This window comes from Carassius carassius, chromosome 49, assembly GCF_963082965.1.
Source record: "Carassius carassius chromosome 49, fCarCar2.1, whole genome shotgun sequence".
NCBI lineage: Eukaryota > Metazoa > Chordata > Actinopteri > Cypriniformes > Cyprinidae > Carassius > Carassius carassius.
The window spans coordinates 14,261,406-14,287,976 of NC_081803.1; the positions used below are offsets into that span (position 1 = coordinate 14,261,406).

At 37.1% G+C, this 26,571-nt stretch overlaps 1 protein-coding gene across 1 annotated transcript in view; it reads left to right on the forward strand.

The window, feature by feature from the left end:
- LOC132132646 (protein phosphatase 1E-like) overlaps positions 1–26,216 on the forward strand; it is a 48,680-nt gene extending 22,464 nt beyond the window's left edge. The window contains exons 2-7 of the mRNA XM_059545098.1: positions 16,457–16,578; positions 19,478–19,677; positions 22,957–23,145; positions 23,244–23,387; positions 23,892–23,985; positions 25,055–26,216. Coding sequence (XP_059401081.1) covers positions 16,457–16,578; positions 19,478–19,677; positions 22,957–23,145; positions 23,244–23,387; positions 23,892–23,985; positions 25,055–25,995 — 1,690 coding nt within the window. The 3' untranslated portion in view covers positions 25,996–26,216. The remainder of the gene's footprint in view (positions 1–16,456; positions 16,579–19,477; positions 19,678–22,956; positions 23,146–23,243; positions 23,388–23,891; positions 23,986–25,054) is intronic.
- Positions 26,217–26,571: the final 355 nt, after the last annotated feature.

Genomic DNA, 26,571 nt, shown 5'->3' on the forward strand with positions numbered 1-26,571 from the left:
CAAATTGTTAAAAAAAAGTTTATAGTAATAAACAACCATATATATATTAGTGGTGGGCATAGATAAATTTTTTTAATCTAGATTAATCTCACTTTGATCTTGAAATTAATCTAGATTAATCTAGATTAATCTAGATTAAAATGGCTCATTCGAATTCTGCCGAAGGCATTCAGAATATGTGTATTACCCAAATAAAATTGACAAACAGTAAGTCTTTGAGAAGGGGTTTATCAAGCTAGGTGGTGCATTAGAAAAGGGGCTCATCTCCTGTTTCCAAAATGCATCACAAATTGCTTGAAAAAGCTGTAAACTAATTCCATATTGCACAAGGTGCAAACAACCTTACGCCTGTTTCACACATACTCCGTCTGCAGTGCGTATGCGTTGCATATTTTTTTACGCACCCATGTTAACGGATTCCAGTTGCGTTCCAGGAGCGTTGCGTCTGCAGAAGTGCAGCGATCATTTACGTACCGAGTAGCGAACTGCAAACGCATCCTGTGTGAAAGCACATCGAGTCCGTGCTGCACCACATACGTAACGCACACGGACTGCATACGCACTGCAGACGGAGTATGTGTGAAACAGGCGTCAGCAGGGCCGTAGCTGGGGTCAGCGGGGACCCGGTGAAGGTTGTACCAGTGGGCCCTGTTTGAAATTGTTTAATTTGTATGTTCGTTTATTTTTATTTATTTGTGCTATTTACACAATGTTTAAGTTTTTTTCAAGTTTGTAGGTGTCAAGGTACAGAAACCAAATAATTAAGTGTAAAATAGCACTGGATAGGCTTCAATTTAAAAATGAAATATACAATCAAACCTACATTTATTCAGACACCTTCAACATTTCTCACATTATTACAGTTTTGCTATATATATCAACAATTATATCTGGTGTCTGAATAATTTTTGCTTTGACTGTTAAAACTACAAAGTAATTCAGTCAAGAGCAGTGAGTGATTTAAATTTTAATTTTCTTGGATTAACATTACAGCAGCTAGTAGCTAAATTATGCGCGGCCACTTTAAGAGATGATGAACGCATCCAATATAATACATTTCCCATTTTTTTCCTCAACTGTTTACTTTCACTTAAGACAGTTTTTTTGAGCATAATTTCCAAAGAGGATATTTTGACTTATTTTGTATGTATTTGTTGGCACAAGAGCAAAACTAAGCAAATTCGATGTTCAAGTGTTTTGAGACGCCTTTCTCTGCGTGAGCCCTGAACACCAGAACACAGCGAGTACTGAATTGGGCTCTTTCACATCTTTTTTTTGTTCAAACTGCGATTTGTATTTGTTCATTCAGGTGCAGGAGGGACTTCGAGGAGAACTTCGCAGAAGAGAGCTCGGTTCAGTGTCGCTGTCCGTGATACGCGTCTCTCTCTCTCGTGCGCACCGAACACAGCGCGAGTAACCAGCTACTCTGTTCAGCTTTTCCACGTCTTGTTTTTGGATGCTTTAATGTTTAAATCGACAAGCGCTAAGGCTTAAAAACACGTGAAAAAGATAAGCTTTCGTGACGATGAGCAGCAGTGGCCCGTCAACTGTCCTGAGCATTTTTTTAGGCTGGCCTCAGCCAGTCGGTTATATAAAATATCAAGGTGAAAGTCATCATAGCTTGCTTAGTATAGACCCAGCTCTCAACCCAACTTTGAGAATAGATTAACGGCGATATTTTTTTTATCGCCCGATAAAAGTCTCACATTAACGCAGCACATTAATGCCGATAACGGCCCACCACTAATATATATAAGATATATCTATTGAGCAAGGCACCGAACCCCAACTGCTCCCCGGGTGCCACAGCATAAATGGCTGCCCACTGCTCCGGGTGTGTGTTCACAGTTTGGTCTCACTGTTCACTGCTGTGTGTGTGCACTTTGGATGGGTTAAATGCAGCCCACAAATTTGGCTGTATGTCACGTAACTTTTTTAATACTGGCTAATAACCAATAGGGTGCTAATATATCATGCATACCAATAGTTGAATCAACAGGGCAATGCTTCACAGTTTTTCACTTACTGTTTTCATTGCGACGTTCTGTTGAAAGCTTTTATAAGGTTGGTTTTCTTTTTGTCACTTTGTTTTGTCCTTCTTACTGTTTCTCCAGCCTTTCCAGCTCAGTTCTTGATTGCATCGTGACCTCCACAACACTGAGGTGGAAAACCATATTAGTGCTATTTTGAATTGCACACATGTGGTTGTTCTTTACCCTTCGTGTCATACATAGTGAGTAAGAGGTCTTAGACATGGAAATAGAGATGAGATACCATATCTTTTCATATGGAATTTCACAACACTGACAAGGAAAAAGAGCAAAGTGACAGCAAGGCCCTCTCCGCGTCGCAGGGAGCTATTAGCGGACTGGAGATAGTGTGCTGCGTTGGTCCGCCTCTGCAGTGGCCTTCAGTTGTCAGCACTGGGAGAGTGTACCGCGTGAGAGCATAATAAGCGGTGTGCTGATGAGTAGAGCTGACCCAAACATCCGCGACTAGCCACTGTGTTACAGGGAAATGCCTCAATGTACCCCAATCTCTGCTAAAGGTCTGAGTCATCAGTAAATAATTTGGATCACCAAAATTAGCTTAGATTCTTTCTGACTCATTGCTCTAAATCAGATTTTTGGGGGGCTTCTTAGAGTGGGATAACTATAGAGGAAAGCCTAGGCTTTGAAAAAGGAAATGGAAAGCAGCCTCTTGTCCATGCCACATGCAAGCTTGACCTTATTTGGATCTGTGTTGGCCACAGGACAGAAGTTACATGTGCTCATTAGCCTTGTGAGGAAGAGGCTTTGTTGATGGATACTTTATTATTTTACCCATAGATACACTGTGACTGTGCAGGTTTTTCCCAAGATTATCTTGCTGCTCAAACTGACAGATCTGCCAGCTGGTGGATTACATAATCCAGTCTTTGGTCTTCAGGCCACTTACATTGCTCTCTGATGACTCTTAGCTTGGCAAATTTGACACAGAAATGAAAGCAAAATGTAATGTTCTTTTGGCTTTAAATTACGTTTAATATTTTTATAAAAATTTACATCAAATGTCTGACTTACCCTCATGCTTACTTGGAACACAAAAGGTTATTTTTTAAAAAATTAATAGGACCTAGACTGTCAAGCTTCAAAACAAAAAAGGTATCTTGCAACTATTCTTGTTGTGTTCATGTTTTTCAATTTGATTTAGTTTTTTCAGTGAATTGATTGGTTTAATTCACAAAACAGATTTTTGCTCATAAATTGAGATAATTTGGTTATCAAGTTCCACCCATCAACTTGAATCTGATTCGCTAATTCAGTCATATTGGTTAACACTCATTGACTAACTGGAGGTGTATGGAATTACATTTGTTTCAATAAATAACTTTTTCAGAAACTATCAAAAATATGCTATTACAAAAGAAGAAAAACACAATGAAAATGAAAAATCGTGAATTGTGGATTGTGAATCGTGGATTTTGAATTCATTGCCACAGATTTCGCTTACATTTCGTTTCATTTTTCGTTTGGTGTTTTGACACAAACTTCTTGTGGGGGCGGGCTTAACAGTGATCTACTCTGATTGGATAGTGAGCTTTTGATGGACAGGTGCTCTCTGAGCGGGAACTACAGATGCCACCCAGTGGCTTAGATCACTGTTAACCCCGCCCCCACGAGAAGTTTGTGTCAAAACACCAAACAAAAAACTGGGAAACGTAAGCGAAATCTGTGGCAACGAATTCAGAATCCACGATTAGCGAAAACGAATCTTTGAAAAACATTAACGAAGAATGAAACATATTTGAAGAGCCTGTTAAATTTGTGCGACTGAGTTCGTTTTTTTTTTTCATTTTCATTGTGTTTTTCTTCTTTTGTAATGGCATATTTTTGATAGTTTCTGAAAAAGTTACTTTCAGTTTTATAAAGTTTCGCTCATTATTATTGAAACAAATGTAATTCCATAGAGGTGAAGCTATTTATGAATAATGACTATGAACTTTTAGTTCATTATTCACACAAAACTATCATGGTTTTAGAAGCTTGAATCCACACTACCATTCAGAATATGGAGGTCGAAAATTCTTTTTTAAACACTTGTGCTTAAAATACAGTAATACATATTTTTAGGATTTTTTGATGAACCAAGAGTTCAAAAGAACAGCATTTATCGGAGATGAACAAAAAATTACATTACAAATGACTTTACTGTGGCATTTGATCAGTTTCAAACATCCTTGCTGATTGAATACACCGTTGCTGAATTTGAAGAGTGGTGTAGTTCACATGCTTTATGGGCCATTTAATGTGAGTTTTTGTTAAGCTTGAAAGCCCCGGTCTGTCTTCACTTTCATTTTATTGAAAAGAGTGGTCAAGATTTTCTTTTAAAAAATTACCTTTTATGTTCCACAGAAGAACGACATGAGCACAAGTAAGTAATTCATTTTGGGTGAACTATTCCATTAACATGAGGGGCAGTTTGCCAGACTGCTTCAATCAGAGTAAAGCCAATTTGTCAGTCTTCTATGTTTACAAGGACTGGTATCAGTGCCAGAAACTCTGTCTGTGCGGTGCGATATGCATGCTGAGAACACACACACACAGACTGATTTGACTATTCCTGAATAGTTTCAACCAGTCTATCTTCTTTCTCCACCTGGGAAGAATGAATGCATCAGCAACATGAATGAGGTGCTTTTCTCTCTGTTTGTGTGTATTATCTAGGGAGAGGGGAGAAATAATAGGATAAATGGTAAACTCAGTCAGGACACCCCCGCTCAAAAACAAACATCAAAACACTCGATGTCCCATCATGCACCATGACGTAAAACACCAGCTCAGTCACCTTAACTGTATTACAAGAAATTCAGTTAAGTTAGAAGCAGGCTGTGGTATGGCTTAGTTCAGTGAACCAAATCCACAACGTTATCACTGATTTACCTGAAATTCAGAGTGAGTTCAAAATGCCCTGCATACAAAAAAGGAATTGCCTGTTCCAAGTAGATACATTTCATTACGCTAGTTTCTACGAATGAGCAAACTGCAAAGTCAACTCTGAACAGAGCAACTATCACACAGTGCCTCTCAATAATTGTCTCCAGTGTGTGATTAGTAAGTCCTGAGGGTAGACTCTCAAGAATATAATTTCTTGATTTGGGCTAAAATATAACACACATGGTAATTGAACCTTGTGATACGGGTTTGCGGCACTTAAGATATATCAAGTGCACATCTGATATTATAATGAAGATTCATTATTGGTATATAAACATAGCATGTACAATAAATGTGCAGTTTCTATATTGAGTTTCAAAACCTAGTGATCTGGCTTGATGTCTGCTTCCTACATATGCAGCTTCCTTCTTAGGTATTCTGAATTAAATGAATCCTTATAAGTGACTGATTTGTGTTGCAATATCATGTGTCCCACAATTCACATCAATTCACATTTGATTCCGTTAGACTTTGAGAAGAGCATGTAGCTAAGCTAGCAAAATGATAACATAAAAATATACAAGAAAAAACTTGGTAAAATCCTTTTTTTTTTTTTTTTTATGAAAAAGGTTGTATTATAATCCACACATCACACTCTACACTGAAACATATTTGGTGTAAGAAATTGATAGAACATTTCACAAATAATTTCTAAGACTTGGCATTAATTATTTTATTTCTTTTAATAAAAACATTAATTTAAAGGAAAAAATGTAAGTAGTTTGAATTCGTTTTTTCTTGTAAAGGGTAGTTTAATAATCTTTTTTTTATTTACAACTTTGTATTTACAACTATTTTACAGTGTACTATTTTATTCATTCCCATTAGAATTTATATTTCTCTTGCCTCCTCTTTTAAATATATTTCAAATTTAACAAAAAGCTACACATATAAATGACAAATATAGATTTTGTCCTTGAAGTGCATTTTGCAATATATTTTGTCTTTTGATATATTTTCCAGTTTGAAAAATATGTTTCCTTAAGCTGCCCTATTTTAAATACTTTGGATATATTAGAAATATATTTTGGCCAGAATCCCCACCCCCACCCCCCGCTATATATAAACTCACTAGGGTTTGAAACGAAGCTAATATATTCATGATTAAACATATCTGTGTGTAATGTATTTTTACAGGTTCAGCTGAGTGAACTTTTTTTCAAGCCTCTCTGCATTCCAGAGATCTGAACACACCCAAACAATGACATTATCTGGAACAAGAACTGTCTTGTTGATAGTCTTTGTGTAGATGTTTGTGTAATACTTAAGTAAACCATTTCTAGGTTGATATTGTCAAAGGTTGTTGTGTCTAAACAGCTGGACATGACAGGCTGTTTCTCTTTTTTTTATTGGTGCAGAACTTACATACTTTATCTTAAGTACATTAGTCTGATTGCAGTCTGCCATACAATACAAACGGAGTGCTAACAGGGCATGATGATTATTTTGCCCCGGCAATGCAGAGTCTGTGCTTCCATTTGTGGAAACTCTAATTTGTTCACCTTTCTGGATCAGTGACGATGACCCTTTTGGCAGTTCTGAGCATCTCGCTTCCAAAGTCGTGGCCTCTTGCACTCTCGTGATGTCTCCTTGCGTAACTCTTAATCAGCAGAGGCGTTTTTGGTAATAATCTCCTTGCCGCTGATTAATTCCTTCTTAGGAATTTCCGAAATTAACAATTGCGACGGCAGCACCAACTGCTTCCTGAGACATTTCGGACTCTCTTTGCCTGTCATCAGCCAAACAGAGCTGGAAATTAGTGCAAATGGTAATCTCTAGATCAGTGGTTTTCAACCTGTGGTCCGCGGCCCCCTAGTGGGTGAGTGCACAGGACGCAGTTTAAGAGAGAAGACATGTTTTAAGTGCGCACACTCTCTCCGCGCAGAGCAGCGCGTATCTGAGCAAGTACGTCTGGTTTTGTGACAGCGCAAAGGAAATCTGCGTGCGAACAGAGAGATTCGCGCTCGTGCATTATTTTTATGTGCTTTCGCGTTATATTTATGCGCTCTTGCTGCTGACCGCATACACATACTGTATACACACTGCAAACACCTGAGGCACCGCTACAATTAATGAGCTCTATGAACAATGCATGGCAAAAAAGAAAAAAAGAAGTCCCTGTAGCCTACACGGGATTTTTTTTTGCCATATGTCTATACATTTTGTTACATCTTTACTATAGTGATAATTTTGACTTATGTCTGTTCTAGACACGTTACAACTTTTTGATAAAGCTCTAATTGGTTTTCTTTTGGAAATATGTTTCAAATTAATCCTGAATGCATTTATGACTGTAAAAGCATATCGGTGTGTGTCACAGTCGCAAAATTGATCAAAGAAATCGCGATAGGTTTTTTTTTTTTTGTCCATATTGCACAGCCCTAGTTCATTCAATAAATACAGTTAACAATCTAGCTTCTGAGTACTAAGTTATAACCCAACAATAGCGGGGTCAGTAAATATTTTTGAAGTGGGCCGCGCAAACATATGTGTGTGGTTGTGTGGGCCGCGAGTTGAAAAAGGTTGGGAACCACTGCTCTAGATTAAAGTGTTTATCCCGGGTTGGAAGACAATGGGGTGTGAAGTTCTGTTTGTTTCCTGAAATGAGACTGAATGGCTTTCCTGCAAGTGATTTAGAGCGAACCCAGCCTAATTTTACATTTGCCTGCATCAGGGGTCTGATTTCATATGGTTCAGGTTTTTAAAGCTACAGTAGTGTGTTTGATTTTGTAGATGGTTGGAAGGGAAGAATTTGAAATCATCTGATAGCAAAGATTAGATTTCCTGGTTTTGAAGTCTGAGACAGCAGAGGCTCCCATTGGGAATTAAAGAGACCAAATAACCCAAACCAAACACATCATATATTTCTAATAAGATTTATTCATGAAGATGCCCTGGTATTTGGATTTAAGGGTGATCAACTGACAGATTAATAACACAGACATTTGTGTTCTTTCAAGAGCCACTGGTAAATTCACATGGCTCACCTCAAAGAACTGAGCATCGCCATCTTCATGGAGACAACCTTGGCTCAAGCGGCATGATTGGCTCGGGTGGAACAGAAATAACTGAGTGTGTTCCATTGCACCACTCTCAGTGCCCTATAAGTGCACTTAACGGTGTAGAGTCTCTCCAAGTGCCCTGGTTTCTCCTCAGAAATTTCTCTCTGCAACCTCTAAAGTTCTTCTGACCAAATATTACAGGTGAAGGACTCAGAAGCTCATGAGAGGGCCTCTCAACAGTAAGAAACACAGTAACAGCTGCCTATAAAGGAAACCAGGATTTTCTCTGCCTATTTAAAGTGAATGCCCTTTATGCTTTTACAGGCAGATAATTTTTGTTAGTTTTATAAAAATATGCCATAGGATAAATTACACAATTGTAGTTGATGTATTTTTGTATTAGATTTTTCAGTATACAGTATAAATTTTAGGTGACATCTTTAGGTGACCCTCTCTTGTCAATGAAAGTGGCCCAAAATACAATTTATGAAATCTGCTAAAGCGTGGGTGTGATCAGTTTTTGATGGATATGGAATACTGGATGCTGTGGAATATGAATTTGAGTGGAATTACAGAAGAATAGAAAAAAGGTTTGGTCAGAAAGGTAGGACTGTGTGTCAATGTCACTACAGCCTAAATTACTGTCCTCCTTGGCTCAACTAGTTCATCTGCTCTCAAACAGACGTAGCCTCATCCCTCACCTTATTTATCCTTCAGATTTTCAAGCAACCACACCAGCCTGAACTAGAACTCATAGATTACTATACAAAAAAAATAAACCAGTGACATATGATTAACATCAGCATGAATGCTGGAAAAAATGTATTTTGTTTCTGAAACATCGGGTATGTTTTATATATATATATATATATATATATTTGTATATATGTTTATATATTATGGGATATTTTATGTATTTCCTAAATTTCTAAACATTGCTGTATTACTGTAATCTGTAATGAATGAAATAAATAGAATTTTGAATTCACAATTGAGTATATCTTATAAATGTAAACGTAAAATAATGAATTGCCATCTCTTATCAAACAAATATCAGTATCAAAAAATGCATATTACCAAGTGAAAGTTCATCCCAACTCAAACCCTGCTTTCCATTATCCAAAACAAGATTTGTTTGGCAAATGCATTGTGGTGAAAAACAAATATTCCAGAGGGAACGACTCAAAAAGCTAGTAATGGTAAAGTTTGGTAATGTCCCACCCTGCTGGAAACTACAAAAAAACTAACTGTGTGATTGAGAGCTATCCGTTTAACTGTAGCTCAGTTACATTGTCAAGTGTTTGATCAGGCCTCATTAAAATCCTGGGTAGATAGATAACACATTCAAAGATCTTCAATGATCACATTACGCTCTCTGCCTAATAACACCTAACAACAGATAGGACACGGTATATGGTGTTATAACTCGCAATGACAATTGGCTAATTGGCTTTATGTTTTGTATTTGGATGTATAAGGCTTTTTTAGAATGTGATTATACTGACCGCGGCTTAATTTCAGCTGTGTTACGACATTGTACAATCAACATGATGATTAAGGACAAGCATTCAGTACTGAGTGAGCAATGACCTAAACAGACCTACAGTACCGTGCTACTGGATAGAACAGATTTAGATTAGAGGATGTGTATATAATATATATATATATATATATATATATACATACACACACACACACACACATAGTTATTGTTTATGTTTATGATTTTTAGACATTTGGCTGCTTTCCTAGTGAAAGGCCATCAGGAAGTCAGTGCAATTTTTTTGTAAAATATTATGAATCAATGCTGTATAAAAATGATCAGTGAGATGAAAAATATCATCTGTCCTAACATGCTCTTTCAGACTTAAGTCAGCTGGTTTCTTTAGCCCTAATCTCCCTTGGGCTTTACGTTTTTTCCATTTCCGTTGCTCCATTTTGTCTTATTTGTCAATTTTTTATGTTATGCTTTCTCACTGATAGTGACTTTCATTCTCTTTCTGCACCTCACATGCTCACAGGATGGGGAAGGTGTGCTTCATATTATGTCAGAGCCTGGAGCCTCCATGGCAACAATCCAGCTTGGGTTTCAGTCCACTGTGTTCTTGCCCCATTGGAAACTCGGACATTGTGCCGCCTTGCCAGAGAGAGATGATGCCCAGATGGCATGGCTGTGGACAGTTTGAAAGGGCTGATGGCCTAGATGCCAACACAAGTGCGCTCGAGTCTGTTAAGTCCTGCGGTCCAGTTAACACTGGAGAACGAGAACACAATGGCACTTCTTTACGCAGTCTAACCCCTTATTTCATTCTTATTAATATCTTTTGATCTACAATAATTTCTCTACACAATAATTCTCAAATCTGATCAAATTTGTAACTTTGTGACAAATTATTTTTACACTAACATTCTAAAACCAACTTAGAACACCTTAAAAAGTGCATTGCAACTTTAAGTGCATTGCACTTAAAAAGTGCATTGCAACGTCCTATCAACAAATCACACCATTCTAAAATCATTGTGGCTTCCTAAAGACATAAATTGGAGTTGACACAATAAAGTTGTAATAATTATTTCTATTCTGTTAGTATTGGGAAGTCCACCCCTCAACTAAAACAATAATGGCTCAGAGGAAGAACACTGTTAAAACAATTTCCTTCAGCTGATGAACAATGAAAATGATGAACAGCCAATCAGAATCCACCCCACTTTAAAGAGCTTACGTATTTAAAGCAGCAGATATAGACAATTCTGCAGTATGCGCTTATAATAAACAGAATGTTATTGCATGTTGGTGTGGACGCTAATATAAAGTTAATATCATTATTTATATTGATGTTGATCGGTGTAAACAGGGCCAGGCAGTAAAAAAGATCTAGCTCTCCTTTAGTAATTTTTTCCATGCTGTAAATAATGGCATGGACATAATTATACTAATTTGAATTTTCCTTACACCCCTCATAAAAAAGCCTCCAGAAATGATGATAGATGAAACAGTCCGTGACATTTAGAACTGAATGCCGCTTGTCTGGGTCTCATAAACTGCCATAAAAAGATTGCATAGTAAGAATGCTGTCTGAGGCCTAGTTACGCTGTTACCTGAGATAACACCGATTTCCTGTGACATCAAAAAGCAGCCTTTTTGGTGCCCTCTTTCTCTCTTTATCTTCATGTCTCATTTTCTGTCTCTCTTTCTATTTATCTATTACTCACTTTGTCAGTAAAGGTATGCAAAGCTTTTCAACCTGTACGACATCAGCAGGCAGGTCAAAGGAAGAGAGTATGAAAAGTGTGGGTTAGCACGATACGTGGGCGTGATGACGCCATCGCTCTCTTTTCTCTCCCTCCTTCCCTTTCCAAAAGCGTGACTCTAGGCACTATACTGAGCAGGAGAGGAATGATGGGAAAAGTGTTTTTTTTTTTTTTTTTATTAAGGTCCTTGACCCAGAACAAGCACTAGTCTTTATTTAGGCATGCTGTTGTGTGTGTGTGTGTGTGTACGTGTGTGGGAGGATTGTGGGTGTAATAGAGAGATTGAGAGAGAGAGAAAGAGTGATGGACAGGAAGAGGATTTAGTTTGGTGTTAATCCTGCATGATGCTATTAATAACCATTGAGTCATCTACGTGAACACGCACACGCACACACACACACACACACACACACACACACACACACACACACACACTCCAACTTATCAACAAGCAACCACAAACTCATTTTCACCCACCAGCTCTTCTGATGAACTGGGGAAAGTCATTTATGTGTCATGTTAGACAGTTAAACACTTTTTCAAAGTAGAGTAAAAAAGTAAAAAGTTTTTCATCATTTACTCACCCTCACATTGTTCCAAACACATCTTACTTTCTTCAGTGGTTCATATAAGATTATTTTTTTCTTCTTCATGAAAGTAGTCCATATGCTCTTCTGAAGTCATATGATAGCTTTGTGTAAGGAACAGACCCAAAATTTAAGCCATTATTTGCTGAAAATGTTGTCCTCTGCTGTACTGTAGCTTTCTCATATAAACTTTCCAGTATCCGTAGAGAATAGTGGTAGAAATGCCAAGGTTATAGATACGATTCCCAGGGAAATCAAGAAATGATGAAATGTGATTGTGCTAAAGGTTCTTCTAGTTGTATAAAGGTATTGTTTTGTTTCAGAAGACTTGAAATATAGCAGACAATCACGTGGACCATCATGATTTAAGTTTTTTTTATTTTAGTTGTTGTCATTTTGTTGCTTGAGGGCTTCAGTCCCTATTCACTTTTTTATATCAAAAAGAGTGGCTTCAGAAACGTACCTTTTGTGTTTCACAAAGGAGTTTGAACAGCATGAAGATGAGTAGGTGTTGACAGAATGTTGCATTTTATGTCTCTTTATTATTCATTTCAGGCATTCTTAACAGACAGTTTAATCTTAATGATAAATGCTTCATTATGGCAGCACATTACCAGCATGGATCACAGCAAAAACTTAGTGCTAAACTGTACTGAAGTCTCAGAGGAGAAGCTGTGTGTGAAAAGGAAAACCTCTCATTCACACACACACAAGTGATGTAGAGTGTTTGGGGGATCTTACACAATCAAGGACGGTTGAAAGTTAATGTAAGAGTAGAAACCCCCTTGAGAGCCTTGTTTAAGTGTGTGTGTGTGTGTGACATGTTTTTGCAGTAGTAGGTGAGTTAGAACATGCCTGCCAAGCCACACTGCATCAAATACAGGCTCATCTAGACATGCACAATGCTATTTCCATATGCTAAAAATGCATTTCATCTAGTTGAAACTTAAAGTGTATAATAAAACAGATTTGCTAAACTAATGACTGTTTCCCTCCGTATGCCATTGTTTGAATGGACAGATAGCCCCGGCCCAGAAGCATGCCATTTATAGAGTCAGTGTTGTGGTTGTCAAGCAACTCGAACAAATTCAGCAATGTCTTGAAAACATCATAGCTTTTACGCAATTATCTTTAGAATCAATATATGAATGGCTATTCTGTAGCTGTCTTTACATATTTAGCTGGGATAGAAAGCATTGAAATACTTAAATTACACAGTTTTTAAGTTATATTTACTGAACATATATATCACTATAATATTTTTTATTACTTATGGATTTTAATTAAATAAAAATGTAATGTATAATGAAATATAACACCATTTTGTACCCTGCTTAATTACTCTATTATGAGAGGAAATTGATTCTGTTTGTGTGCAGAGGTCTTTAATTATGTCTGAATTTATGCAGGTCCATCAGCAGTGCGTGTTCAGCAATGTGTGCAAAGCGACATTTCTCTCCTGACATGAAGTGTGACTATAAAGTGTTAGCCACACTGAAGCCTTAATTTCTCTGAATGACGTCAAAGCAAGGCTCCCCGAAACACATCCGTGATTGTCTCACTTTTTTGCTCTCTCTCTCTTTTTTCTACCCTCCTGCTGTTTAGTTGCATTTATCTTCTGTAACCAGGCTAATCTGTTAAACACAACCAATATGAGTGCAAAGCCACTTGTGTTTATGCTTAATTTCCGTTCACAGTCTCTCTGGCAACACATAAGCATGCTGTGAGATCTTAGTAGCCTGCTACAGAGATGTCACTTTGTGCAGTGCTGTGAAGTCTGGGGATAAAGAAAGCAGTGTGTATGTACTTTTTGCCACTTGGTTGAGAGGACAAAAACAGCTCTTCTCTAATCCTCATTCCTTACCATGCTTCTAACTCCTCTGTGCTGCTCAAGAAACGGACGTCTCCCATTGGCTCACCTTAGCTGTGCCCCAGAGCCTCAGCCAATCAGAGCTCCCCACCTCAACACCCCCACCCCTCAGGTAGTGACGGCTGTGTGTATGTGTGCAGGAGAGAGAGAGCAAGAGCATTTCTATGAATGGAAATGCGGAGGTGGATCCCAGAATGTGATGGCAATTGGCATGTCATTTCTCTCTCTTTCCGTCTTCGTCCCCTCCTCAAGCCATCAGTTCCTCCTCCATCTCACTGTGACTTTTCTCTCCCATCTTTTCATCTTTCTATCATGGCAGACACACTGCTGTCCCTGTGACTCCCAGTGTCCTTAGGATCTGATTCAAACATCAAAGTTAGTTAGGTTTCATGTGTGGATGGATGGATGGATGGACGGACTGACAGATGGATGAATGGATGAATTAATGGATGGAAAAAACAATTCAATGATATCTAGTTAGATGGATAATAGATGGACAAAGATGAATATAGATAGATAGATAGATAGATAGATAGATAGATAGATAGATAGATAGATAGATAGATAGATAGATAGATAAATTGATTATGATTAATATGAACTCTCTTTCATCCCTTCTTCATACTGAATGAACTGATAATATAATGTAGCAGACCGTCATTGAGTCGCCCTTGAGAATGCTCCACTTTCCGTCCTCCGGTCTGCTGGGCTGGTATTCCAGCCTCTTGTGCTCACTGTGTGTGTGTGTGTTTGTGTGTGTGTGTGTAAAACAGATTGCTCTGATTTCTAATATGTGTGGCTTTAATATTTGTGGCTGTTTGCCTCACTACAACATCACTCACCATGGCAACCCGTCACCATGGATGCTGTCAGGGTTGTCATGGTTATGCAGGCACATCAGTTGTCAGTGCCGTACAGCCTCATGTTGTTATGAGCACCAGAGCAGAGGCATTTTAATGCATTATTAAGATATTCATGATGCCTCATGGTTGTCATTTTTGGTTATATTTTCTCCACTAATACTTAGATAAAGCAACATGTTTTTGGTTGCTCATACTTTATTTTACACTTTACAGGTGTATTATAATGCATTATGAATAAAAATATAGTACCTTTATGAGGCATTACATATAAAAGATTCATAAAATCATTAGATTTAGAAATTGAATCTATTGTCTTTATGACCTTCATTATTTCTTCTGGCTTCTTTTATGCCAATATTCTATATCAGTTTTATTTAATTGACTACAGACAGTCGTTCATAAATTGAAGCGCGTCAGAAGAGATGTTTTGGGGATTAGGACATCACATTATTGGATGGCTCTGTTATCAGGCCACAGCTGAGGCTATTAATTCAACAGAATGTTGGCAAACTCTGCTGAAGCCCCTCACAGACAGAGGGAGATGGGAATTGCACATCGACACTGTCCAGACACACGGTTTGAAGATTTTGCAGGCATATTTATTCACTGAGATAAATTAGTTATTAGTTTTGTGCCAGATAATTGTTCCTTTTCACATTTGGAAACACCAATTATTTGTCCAAAGTGTGTGTGTGTGTGTGTGTGTGTGTGTGTGTGTGTGTGTATATATATATATATATATATATATACACACATAATATATGTACAGTATATGTATATGTGTATGTACTGTATATGTATCCTCTCATTATTTAATGGACAAGCATTAATAATTTTTTTTTTTTAATGAATACTTTATTTTATCAAAGATAGTTACGTTTAAGACATTTATAATGTTACAAAAGACTTCTGTTTCATATAAATGCTGAAAAAATCACAGTTTCCACAAAAATATTACGCAGCACAACATTGATTTCAACATTGATATTAATAAGAAATGTTTCTTTAGCACCAGATTCAGAATAAATTACGATTTAAAATATATTAAAATAAAAAAATATTATTTTTAACTGTATTATTTTACATTATTACCGGTTTACTGTTTTTTTTATATTTTGTATTACATTCAAAACTGGTTACATATAGGTCTTAAAAGGTGCAATTTTTATTCTATATTCTTGTTATCTGCCCAAAAATTTTGCAGCATTCATTATGGCATAATGTCATATAGTATTTCTGGTCCTTGTTTTCAAAATGATTGTCAGTCATTTAATGGGGAGATCCCTGTTCTGTTCGGATGACAATTCCACATCATCTCTTATGAAATCCTCTTATGGGGATGACGGGGCTTCTCTTTAAGTGACGGCTCTTGATTTCATAATGTGCAGTTGTATTTTTTTTTCAGTGATCCAGCGGGGTCTCTGCTCTCAGAGCGGCAGAGTGCTGAAGTGGATTTGGGTCATGCTAGTTTTAGAGTGCCTCTCCTCGCTCTCTCAATCCATCAAAGCGACAAGCCCTAAAATGATATTCACATCAGTAGTTAAAAAGCCAGGCTTTAACACTTACAGTTCAGCTTTCTACCCTTGTTCTTCACCATAAGCTTTTATGAAGGAATAGTTCATCCATGTAGAAATAAATTCAGTTTGGAATTAGGTTTTTGATGCACAGTGATCATAAGAACATATTCAGCTGGAATATCTTTGGCTATTTTCTCTGTTTTGTGCTGTGCATTGCTTTTGCCTCCTTCCTACTCATCATCTCATGATTAAATGAGTGTGCGCTCTGTTGCTGAAAAAAAATGGAATCAAATACTGACAGCACTCCTTTACATAATGTTTCTGTGATCAACTTAGCAGATGTTTTAAAGCTCTCTTTCTCTCATTCTCTCCCTTTCTCTCTTTTACAGTAATTGTCCGTTTTCCTTGGCTGCAGCCCTGGCCCGTGGTACTGCAGACAGTATCCTGCAAAGCGATCTCTCCGTGTATCATCTCAACAAGAGTGTGGAGGATGGCACAGACACACTGCCTCGTAAGTGCCCTTCCAAAAAAAGTTAACCACATCACATAAACCTAACTTGGACTGTGAAGTCTTATTTTTAAACGAGACAAGTCTAGCGTAGATTCATTGTGATTTTCTTGACACTCCTGAGCCATCTGGAAGTCATGCAGAGTCAATAAAGCTAGTGAATGAGTTGGGTCTGCACTGAAGTCTCGCTATCGAGTTGAGATCTCATGATATTTGATCCAAATGTAGGCCATTCTGCACATTTTAAGCCTCCTATTCCACTGCAAATTTAGGTCACTCACTAACTTAATGGTGGCCTGAATTGCTTTCTCATTTTCTATATTCGAATTGAAATGGCAAAGGAATTTGAGTTGCATGGTTGCTAATACGCCACAGTTTTGACTTGTTTAGAATGGAGACCTTTAGCAGGTTTAACTGACATGCAAAGGATGATGCAGAGTTTGTTATGGACGTACAATAATATGTCAGTATATTATACACCATAGTATACACCATATTAGTCATCGGCTTATATTTAAGTTTTTTATTTATTTATTTATTTATCTGTATCAGTTACTATTGTGTATATAATTCTTTAAATAATTTACAAAGCCATTTCCTTTATTTTTACCTATGCTGTCCTCTTTAAAAAAACACTAATAATTTAAATATATTAAATAATTTTAATAATTACTTTTAAATGTAATCTTTAGAATAGCAAATATCTAAATAAATATTTTTTTATACTGTGCATTATAACATGATGGATAAATTCACTTGTAGCACTGAAAAACAATTATTTTGTTTTTAAGTATTACAATTTTTATTTATTTAGACAATAGACTGTGAAGTTTTAACATCAACCATAACATGAAAATAATTATCATTATAATATATATGAAATACATAAAATATATAATAAAGTTCTATACTCTATTGTCTAAAATCTAAATAATTTATAAATGTATATTATTAATAATTTTTAATATTTAATTATATAAAAATGTTAAAATATATTAAAATATTAAAATCATTACCTTTATTTAGAAAAAAGTATAGAATTTTAATATGCATGTTATTTATATATTTTAAACATTTTGTGCTGCTTTATGTAATTAGAGTTTTTTTTATTTATTTTGACATGATAGTATAAAATTTTAATATATCTTTTATTAATATCTTTTTAACATTCGTGTGCTGCCACAGAGATTTAGTTTGCCCATTCAACCAAACAAACTACATTTCTGCTTCTGTTAGTGACTCAAGTAAAATGAAACATTTTGCTGTGGCGTTCATGTACGTACACTGATCTCATGAATACAAGTCCTGAAGGCTGCAATAATTCTCTGTGGTTCACATATAACTCTTGCCTTCATGAGTTAGCACAGACATTCACATAGCACGCTGATCCCAGACAATTTCCCGAGTGGACGGTAGATTTATAAAGCCAGATGGACTGCAATCTGTATTGAGTTTAAGCACTGTTCAAAAATACGTCAGAGCAGGAGAACTCCACTTGAGCCGAGTCTGGTTTTCCTTAGCCAGGATGAAGGGTTTCACGGGAGGTACAGTCCTTTAAACAGGCCTTCATGATGTGACCCATTCCAGCAGCAGAGAGTATGTTTAGTGTAAATCTTAGCAGTGAAAACGACTGACATCAGTACACCGGGTGGCAGACAGACGTCTGCTCAGGGCAAAGCAGTACATACTGTTCAGCAGCTCAGCCCTGAGATGGCAGATTAAATTTAGACTCTGAGCCCACGGAGACAAGACAGAGAGAAAGAGAGAGAGCATCTAAAAGGCTAAGGGAAGAGAAAAGAGCATGTCTACTTTTACAACCATCAAACAATCTAAAAGGCCTCTTCGTCCACACAATGCTAAAATACATCTGTCAACAGCAGTACTGAAGCAGACAGACGAAATGAAAATGCAGCCTTTAAAAGATATGCAATAAATGGAGTCATAAAAAACAGGCCCTCCATTAGGCAAATCTGGGACTTCGCCATACGTTTTGGCCTGCAAACTCTTCCAGCAACATTTTATGAGCTTGAGAAACTAATAACTTGCTTTGCCAATGATACTTTTAAAGGTTTTGTACACCTAAAAATAAACATTCTGTCACAATTTCCTTACCCTCATGTCTCTCCAAACCTGTACGACTTTCTTTCTTCTCTTCGCAATATAACATGAAATATGTTTCAAAGAATGTTAATGCTGCTCTTTTTCAGACAATAAATGCAAATAGTGACCAGAAGACTAAAAATCTAATATAAAAAAACCCACCATAAATGTAGTTATCATATGGTATATTCCAAGTCCTCTGCAGCCATGCAACAAATTTATGTAACAAACAGAATGAAATTTATACATGTATCTTTTAAATCTTATTCACATTTCCAGATATTCAAATTTGGAGTAAATGATGACAGATTTTTTATTTTTGAGTAAACTATCTCTTTAGTAAGCACCTTTCAATACTCAACAACACAAATTAAAACACAACAATTGGGTTAGTTGTCCATCAAATGCTTCGTATTACTACCTGAAAAACTTATATTGATGAGAATCTCACAGAACGAAGGAACGTCAGCTTTAGTCCGTAGAGGCCAGAGCTGGAACAATCCCATCATCATTAAGCAGTCACCTCCTCTCTCTCTTTCTCAGTTGGCAGATGGCCTCTTTTGTCCACTGTCCTCAGTTTCGCTTCCACTGTGCATTTAATCAGCAGCTGATGCACTATTCCTTTCCAATATGATATTACAGTAAAATCTGTTTGGCTTGTAAGCAAAAAAAACAGCACTGTCTGTTTTCTTATGGTGCTTGTACAGTGTATGTGTTTTTTTTTACACATTTGTGACATATTCATCCTGAATCAAAGCAGAGTGTTTATGTGTGACATGTAACATGTCATTTGCCTTGGCAGAGATTGATTCGGTGAAGCTGGCCCGGCTGATCTTTAATAAGCTATGTGAGACGTGCTGTCATTGGCTAAAAGAGTTTCCGTATCGCCACCGCCACTTGCCGTACTATGAGACCTCTATCCATGCTATTAAAAACATGCGCCAAAAGATGGAAGACAAACATGTCGTCATTCCTGACTTCAACACGCTCTTCAATCTCCAGGTATGACTTTGAGTGTGACTTTACATTACCTTTTATTTTTCACCAAATACACTACACTGCCGTTCAAATATCGGGTCAGTAAGTTTTATTTTTTATTTTTAAGAAATTAATACTTTTATTCAGCAAGAATACATTAAATTTATCAAAAAGTGACAGTATAGACATTTATAATGTTACAAAAGATTTCCCATAAATGCTGTTCTTATTAACTTTCTGTTAATCACAGATTCCAAAAATATTAAGCAGCACAACTTCTTTTATCATTGATAATAATAAGAAATGTTTCTTGAGCACCAAATCAACATATTCCAATGATTTCTGATTTCTGTGACACGAAAGGGTGGAGAAATCACTGCCAAAAATTCAGCTTTGCTATAACAAGAATAATTTTAAAATATGTTATAATAGAATAAATTGCAATAATTACTTTAAATTGTATCAATATTTCACATTTGTACAATTTTACTGTATTTCTGATTAAATTAATGCAGCCTTGTTGAGCATAAGAGATTTCATTCAAAAACATTTTATAAATAATATTGACCACAAACTTTTGAACAGTAGATTATAATAAACAACAAAATAATCCAAGACTTCTCTGTGAATCAGGTTTTTTTTTTTTTTTTTTTTTTACTGTGCCTAGAGCTGTCATAGACACAAATATGATTTTTCAGGACTTTTATTTCAGGGATATCAGTTGGGACATTTTATCAATGGTATCCTTCAAAAGAATCTTACAACAGATTTTATGGATGTAGAGATGGTTTCCAAAGCAAATTCGTCTCTAATTTATTTGTATTGTATATTTTACTGACCTGCTAATTTTTACCCGTACTGTTTGATTGTTTGTTTATTTATTTATTTTTACATATATGCTTCTCTATATTTTTCCCCATGGTAGGTTACAAAAATTCATTTTGTGGTATATAGCAAAATTGAAATATGTTTAATAACAAAGTTTCTTTACAGAACATTGCATGCATTGGACAAAATATGGAATATTGTATTAACTGATTAATCAATGAAAGAACAAATTAATCAAATAAATTCCAAATAGTTATTGAATGCATCCATGTGACATAAAAACCTGAAATAAATGCAAGCATTTTCATGTCGTCATGTCCCACTCAACTTCAGCATAGACAAAGTGTCGCAGTATTCGCAGCTCAGGAAATCTTCCATAATGAAATCCTTATTTATTAATCCTTATTTATTTAAAATTTGTAAGATGCTGATAATTAAAATAGAGCTGAAACAACGAATCGATTTAATCGATAAAAATCGATTATTAAAATAGTTGTCAACTAATTTAGTCATCGATTCATTGCTAAATAACTTTTATTTGCCGTAAGCGGCTCATTTCGTGCATATTTCAAATCTGCGGTGACCAAAGTGTGGCAGTAATGAGCCACCGGAGGAGCCACCAGTACAGCAGGAGAAGTAGCGAATAGCCAATAGCTGGCCTCGTTTTATGTCACGTGCTTCCCGAACGGCGTCTCTGCAACATTTAGCGGGATGTGGGAGACTGGGAGTACTTTACTTTGAGCCTTCAAAAAAGAAGAGTAACCTGTAAACTCTGCACTACTGAACTGTTTAAGGGGACGTTCACATATCGCGTCTTTTGCGCGCTCAAGTTCGTTATTTCCAACACCGCACCGCATCGAGTTAAAAACATCTCAACTTTTCAGAATGCTGCAAGCGCATCGCGGGTCATGTGACAAGAACTAACCAATCAGCTTCATCCTTTCCCGTAACAACGTTAAAAGCTCAGTCAAGATGAAAGGAACAGCTGATCATAGTTGTATATGGATTTCCATTTTGAAATAAATTTAGTAGCAGAGCTACTGCAAGCGATTTTTTGAGCTGCAAATCCATTTATCCTTTGCTGAAATTTCCGCGTCTTCAAGGAGAGAGCACGTCATGGTTGCTTAGCAAAGGCAGACGCCTCAGGGGCGCTTCTGCGCGAGCGCTTTGGAAAGGAGGAGAAAGTGGCGCGCCTAGCGCTTTCCACGCGTTTTTAGGCACGATATGTGAACGGCCCTTAAGACTTTTATTTGTGCAGATTCTCCAGTACAATGTTGTTTGCAAATGTTTAGTCGTAAAAGCTGATAACATTGGTTTTTAACAGTTAACATTTAAAGCTTTACAAACATGTTCTGTGATCAGTTTGTCGTTTACCAGTTCAAAATTCAGTCGTGCAGCCTAATTATGACTGAATGAGAGAGGTAAATGTTTAAAGATATTTGAAATGCACTTTTTTTCTAAGTATTCACTGCTCTTTTTCACACAGCAGGTTTTTTGTGTGTGACTGTCCAATTTTTTTTTCTGGACAACCTTCTGATGGATTTTACTTTAAATTGTGAGTTCCATTCAGGTTTCATGCCACTGGCACTTTATTCGAAGGATTGTTTACAATTTCACAGCAAAAGCTATAAAGCTTTTTCCCAGTATATAATAATATACAATGCACTGCAATTTTATTCTGTTTTATCCTTATTCTTCGTGAAAATATGTTCTGAAAGATTCCTTAATAAGCTTCGTTCGGGATGTTAAACTACTTTAGGAGCTCTAAGGACTGCCATGGTGAAAACATTATTTTAAATCTCCTTGTGAAATTTGCTAGAGTATGGGTCAGTGTTCTGATTGCAGAAGAGTTCGACAAAGGATTACTAACACAATAAAACAACTCCAGGTATATTTTTGATTAGGATATGACAGTGCAAAATGGTTAAAATCTCTTAAAAATCTATGCTGAAGGATAAAGACCATTTATTAATAATTTACTTGGGGAAAAAATGGAAAAAACTAAAATATAAGTACATAAATCGATTAATCGTAAAAATAATCGACAGATTAATAGATTATCAAAATAATCGTTAGTTGCAGCCCTAAATTAAAACCTATCAACAAGAGGAAACATCTGATTTGCATATATTTCTAATGTGTAATATTTCATTTAGCTACTTGGACTGCAGTTGATTAAGTGATTTGTTGGATGCCAGAGGTTGGCATGTTTTTGTTTTCTGTTCCACACTGATTGAAAGACGTTACAGGAATTTATTTCAATTGAGAATAGATTATGAGGTCTTATATGTGGCAATAAGCTATTTTCTGAATAACAACAGGGAATTTTCTTTCAGTATTGTAACTGTAACAAAATACTTTGAATCATGATGTATTCAGCATTTATCAATTAAGTCAAAATCAGAGACGTTTTGTTTTATTATTGTCACAGTTCTTTTATGAGGTAAATCTAACAAAAAAAGTATGTGTGTTTAGGATCAGGAAGAGCAGGCTTATTTTGCCGTATTTGATGGTCACGGCGGGGTGGATGCTGCTATCTACGCCGCCAATCATCTTCACGTAAACCTGGTCAGACAAGAAATGTTCAGTCAAGACCCCGGAGAGGCCCTGTGTCACTCCTTCAAACTGACAGATGAGCGGTTCATACAGAAGGCGTCACGTGAGGTGAGTTCATACCCCATAAACACTGTCAGACCTCAAGATGCTCATATCAGCCCTTTTTGCATTGACAACATCTGTATGCATCCATATGTCTGAAACAGAACCTGCGCTGTGGCACCACAGGGGTCGTGACCTTTCTGAGAGGTCACACACTGTACGTGGCCTGGCTGGGCGACTCACAGGTCATGATGGTGAAGAGAGGTCAACCGATGGAGTTGATGAAACCACACAAACCAGACAGAGAGGTGAAAAAGACTAGTCACTCAAAGCTATTTCTTATCATTTTAACTCATTGTTTTGTTTAATACAATTTTTAATAGTGTATTTAAAATGTAATTTCATTTAACTTTTTGAAAAAGTGGGAGATCAATATAAAGTGATCAGGTATTCCAAGTCCATATGCCAAAAAACTGGTCCTAGATCTGTCTTAGATTGGTCCTAAATTCTTGCAAATGACCTTCATTTTTATTTCAATCCAGCTCTTTGCATGGGATGTCATTTAGCACAGTCTATTCAATTGACAAAAGTCACATGACAGCAAAGCTGTATTATATAACGCACTCCCAAGAGTGGATCTGTTGAGCTGAGTCTTTGGAGCTTTATCTATTTAATGAAACTGTATGTGAGTCACAGTTTAGCCGATTAGAGTTTCACTAATTGACACAGAACTGAACTTGATACTAGCTGTTATGGTTAATACCTCCTCTTGACCATATTGTTTGTTTGTTTGTTTATGTGTGTGTGTATAGGATGAGAAAAAGAGGATTGAGGCTCTGGGTGGGTGTGTGATCTGGTTCGGCACATGGAGGGTGAATGGCAGCCTGTCCGTGTCGAGAGCCATTGGTATGGGACATTACACAGTTTAGCAAACTGTAGCTTTGTTTTTGTGCTCCTTCAAGATATCCACTTATAAGTGAACTAAAGGTCAGTGGGTGCATATTTTTAGAAGAGGATGAACAGGCTACAGCAGAAATCCATCATCACACTATAGATATTAGTAAGTCAGTCTTTTAGTTTAATCAGTGTAATTCAATTGTGCAGCTTCTACTTGGTCTAAATCAGTAGCTGAATCTGTGTACTTTCGAAGAAAAAAATTGTTAGTTGTCAAAACTTAAACCACAGTACTAGTCCAAATCTTGTGTAATCAGACCAACTGTGTAGCTGGAGTTGAAAAGAATACAAACTTCTTCATCACGTCAATAAATAATTTAATAAAGTATCAGTGTACTTTACAGTATGTACATTAGCCAGTGTAAGATTACGGCTTTCAGGATAATGAGCGTCGCTGCAATAACAAAGACTGACCTCCTGCAAAATCCTTAGGCAGTATTCCCACGACTTCCTGCACAGGAACGGTTTCACTCTCTAAATGCTGATGGCTAATCTGTCAGATAATCCTATCAGTCTAGCATTTAATTCCCTTAAAGCTCTTGATTCTTAAATAGGACAAGTAATGTTAATTTTGCTATAGCCTAGACAACTGGTCTTTTGAAAGTATGAAAGAAGTCCAGAACCATGTCAGAGTCATATTCTACTCAACAAATCAAAAGAAGCAAATAAGAAAGTATATTTAGTTTAAAGAAAGCACTTATTTTAACACACATTTAAGGGAATTTTTGGAGTTTTATTAAAAACTATTTTCATTATGGTATTATTTGCATGGCAATGGAGTATTGCTGATTTATTTAGATTAATGAGATATGCTATTGTGATTAATGAGAATAAAAAAATACCAACTCCGAAACAAAAAGTGCATTATAGTTAAGAAAATATTGGTTGAAAATGTTTAATTTTCTCTCAAAAAAAAAAAAAAAAAATCGAACGTAAAAATTATTTATACATTTCTAATATATATTATTTTTATATATAATGCATAGTTATAATTTCTAATACTTATATAATATATGTACAGGTGACTCAGAACACAAGCGCTATATCTGTGGTGACGCTGACTGCACCGCCTTCAACCTGGATGGAAGTGAGGACTACTTGATCTTGGCCTGTGACGGCTTCTACGACACAGTGAATCCAGAAGAAGCTGTGCGAGTGGTTAGCGACCACTTGCAGGAGAACAACGGGGACACTGCCATGGTGGCCCACAAGCTAGTGGCCTCAGCCCGAGATGCAGGGTCCAGCGACAACATCTCGGTCATTGTGGTGTTCCTCAGGGACCCCCGTTTGCCCCCACCCTCGGATGAACCGGAGGAGGAGCAGGAAGGGGAGCCGGTAGAGGACGCAGGAGAGGAGGAGGACGAGGAAGTAGAGCCCTTGCAGAGTGAGCTGGTGTGTCAAGACGGAGGGGCGGAGAATGGAGGAAAGAACCGGGCCGGCTGGCCACTCCAGCAGTGCTCAGCACCGGCTGATCTGGCATATGAAGAACGCATGGATTCGTTTACAGATAGAACAAGTCTGAGCATCATGGGGCCAGACATGCGTGCAGAGACTGGCTGCTTCAGGCCCCCGGCTTCATCCAGCCTGCCCCAGATGAGAACCGTTACTCCAGAAGTCATACCCCTCTATGGTGGGGCCGGCGCGGCCTGGCGCCCCTACCAAGTGGACGGCTCCTCTGGGTACAGGCAAAAGCCACAGCCTAAACCCAGAGTGCCCTCCTACACGCAGACCACCTCAGATGGACAATTGTTGGAGGTGGCTGCGCTCTTCCCCCAAGAAGATCGGAGAAAGAGGCGGCTGGAGATAATGCCACTGAGGAGGGAATCTCAGCGCCTGATCCGGAGGGCTAGGGAAAGTCAGGGTCCTCTGAGCTGCTTCCCTAGCGTGCCCTATCCTCTCCGCTCTCCAGAGAGGAAGCCTGGGACAGCCTTTCCCCATGTAACCCACAGCAAAAGGGTCTAATCAGGAACTTCCTTGCCCCATCATGCCCCCCTTTCTCTCTGAGGCTAAAACCCTAACACTCATTTCACTCAACACATGAAGTGGGCGTACATAAGTGTACACTGTTCCAAAACCTAGTGAGCATCCTTCATAAGCAGCATTTTTAGAGACATTTTAGATGGACAAATTTGGACAAATTCTAAGGCAGCATCGCATGTATCCTTTGCAGAACACAAACCTAGAAAAGATGAGAAATTAAAATCTTGATAAAAACTGTTTTATATCATTCAAACCTGACTGTTTTACCCAATATTTTTGTGTGCTATATATAGTTATGGTTATCAGTATGGAAGCTTATTTCTGCCATAGAATAAAAATTTTAAAATTTTAAATTTTAGAACAATTTTAAATTTATGTCTCACAATTAAACAGGTTTTCTTATGTTATAAATGTGTAATTGTGAGTTTGCATGTTGCAATTCTTTTTTTTTCTCAGAATTCTTTTGGAATTTACATCTCATAACGAGCATGACCTGACCACATATGCAGAATTCTGTCAGAAATGTGAGATGTAAACTCAAAATTCAGAGAGAAAAAA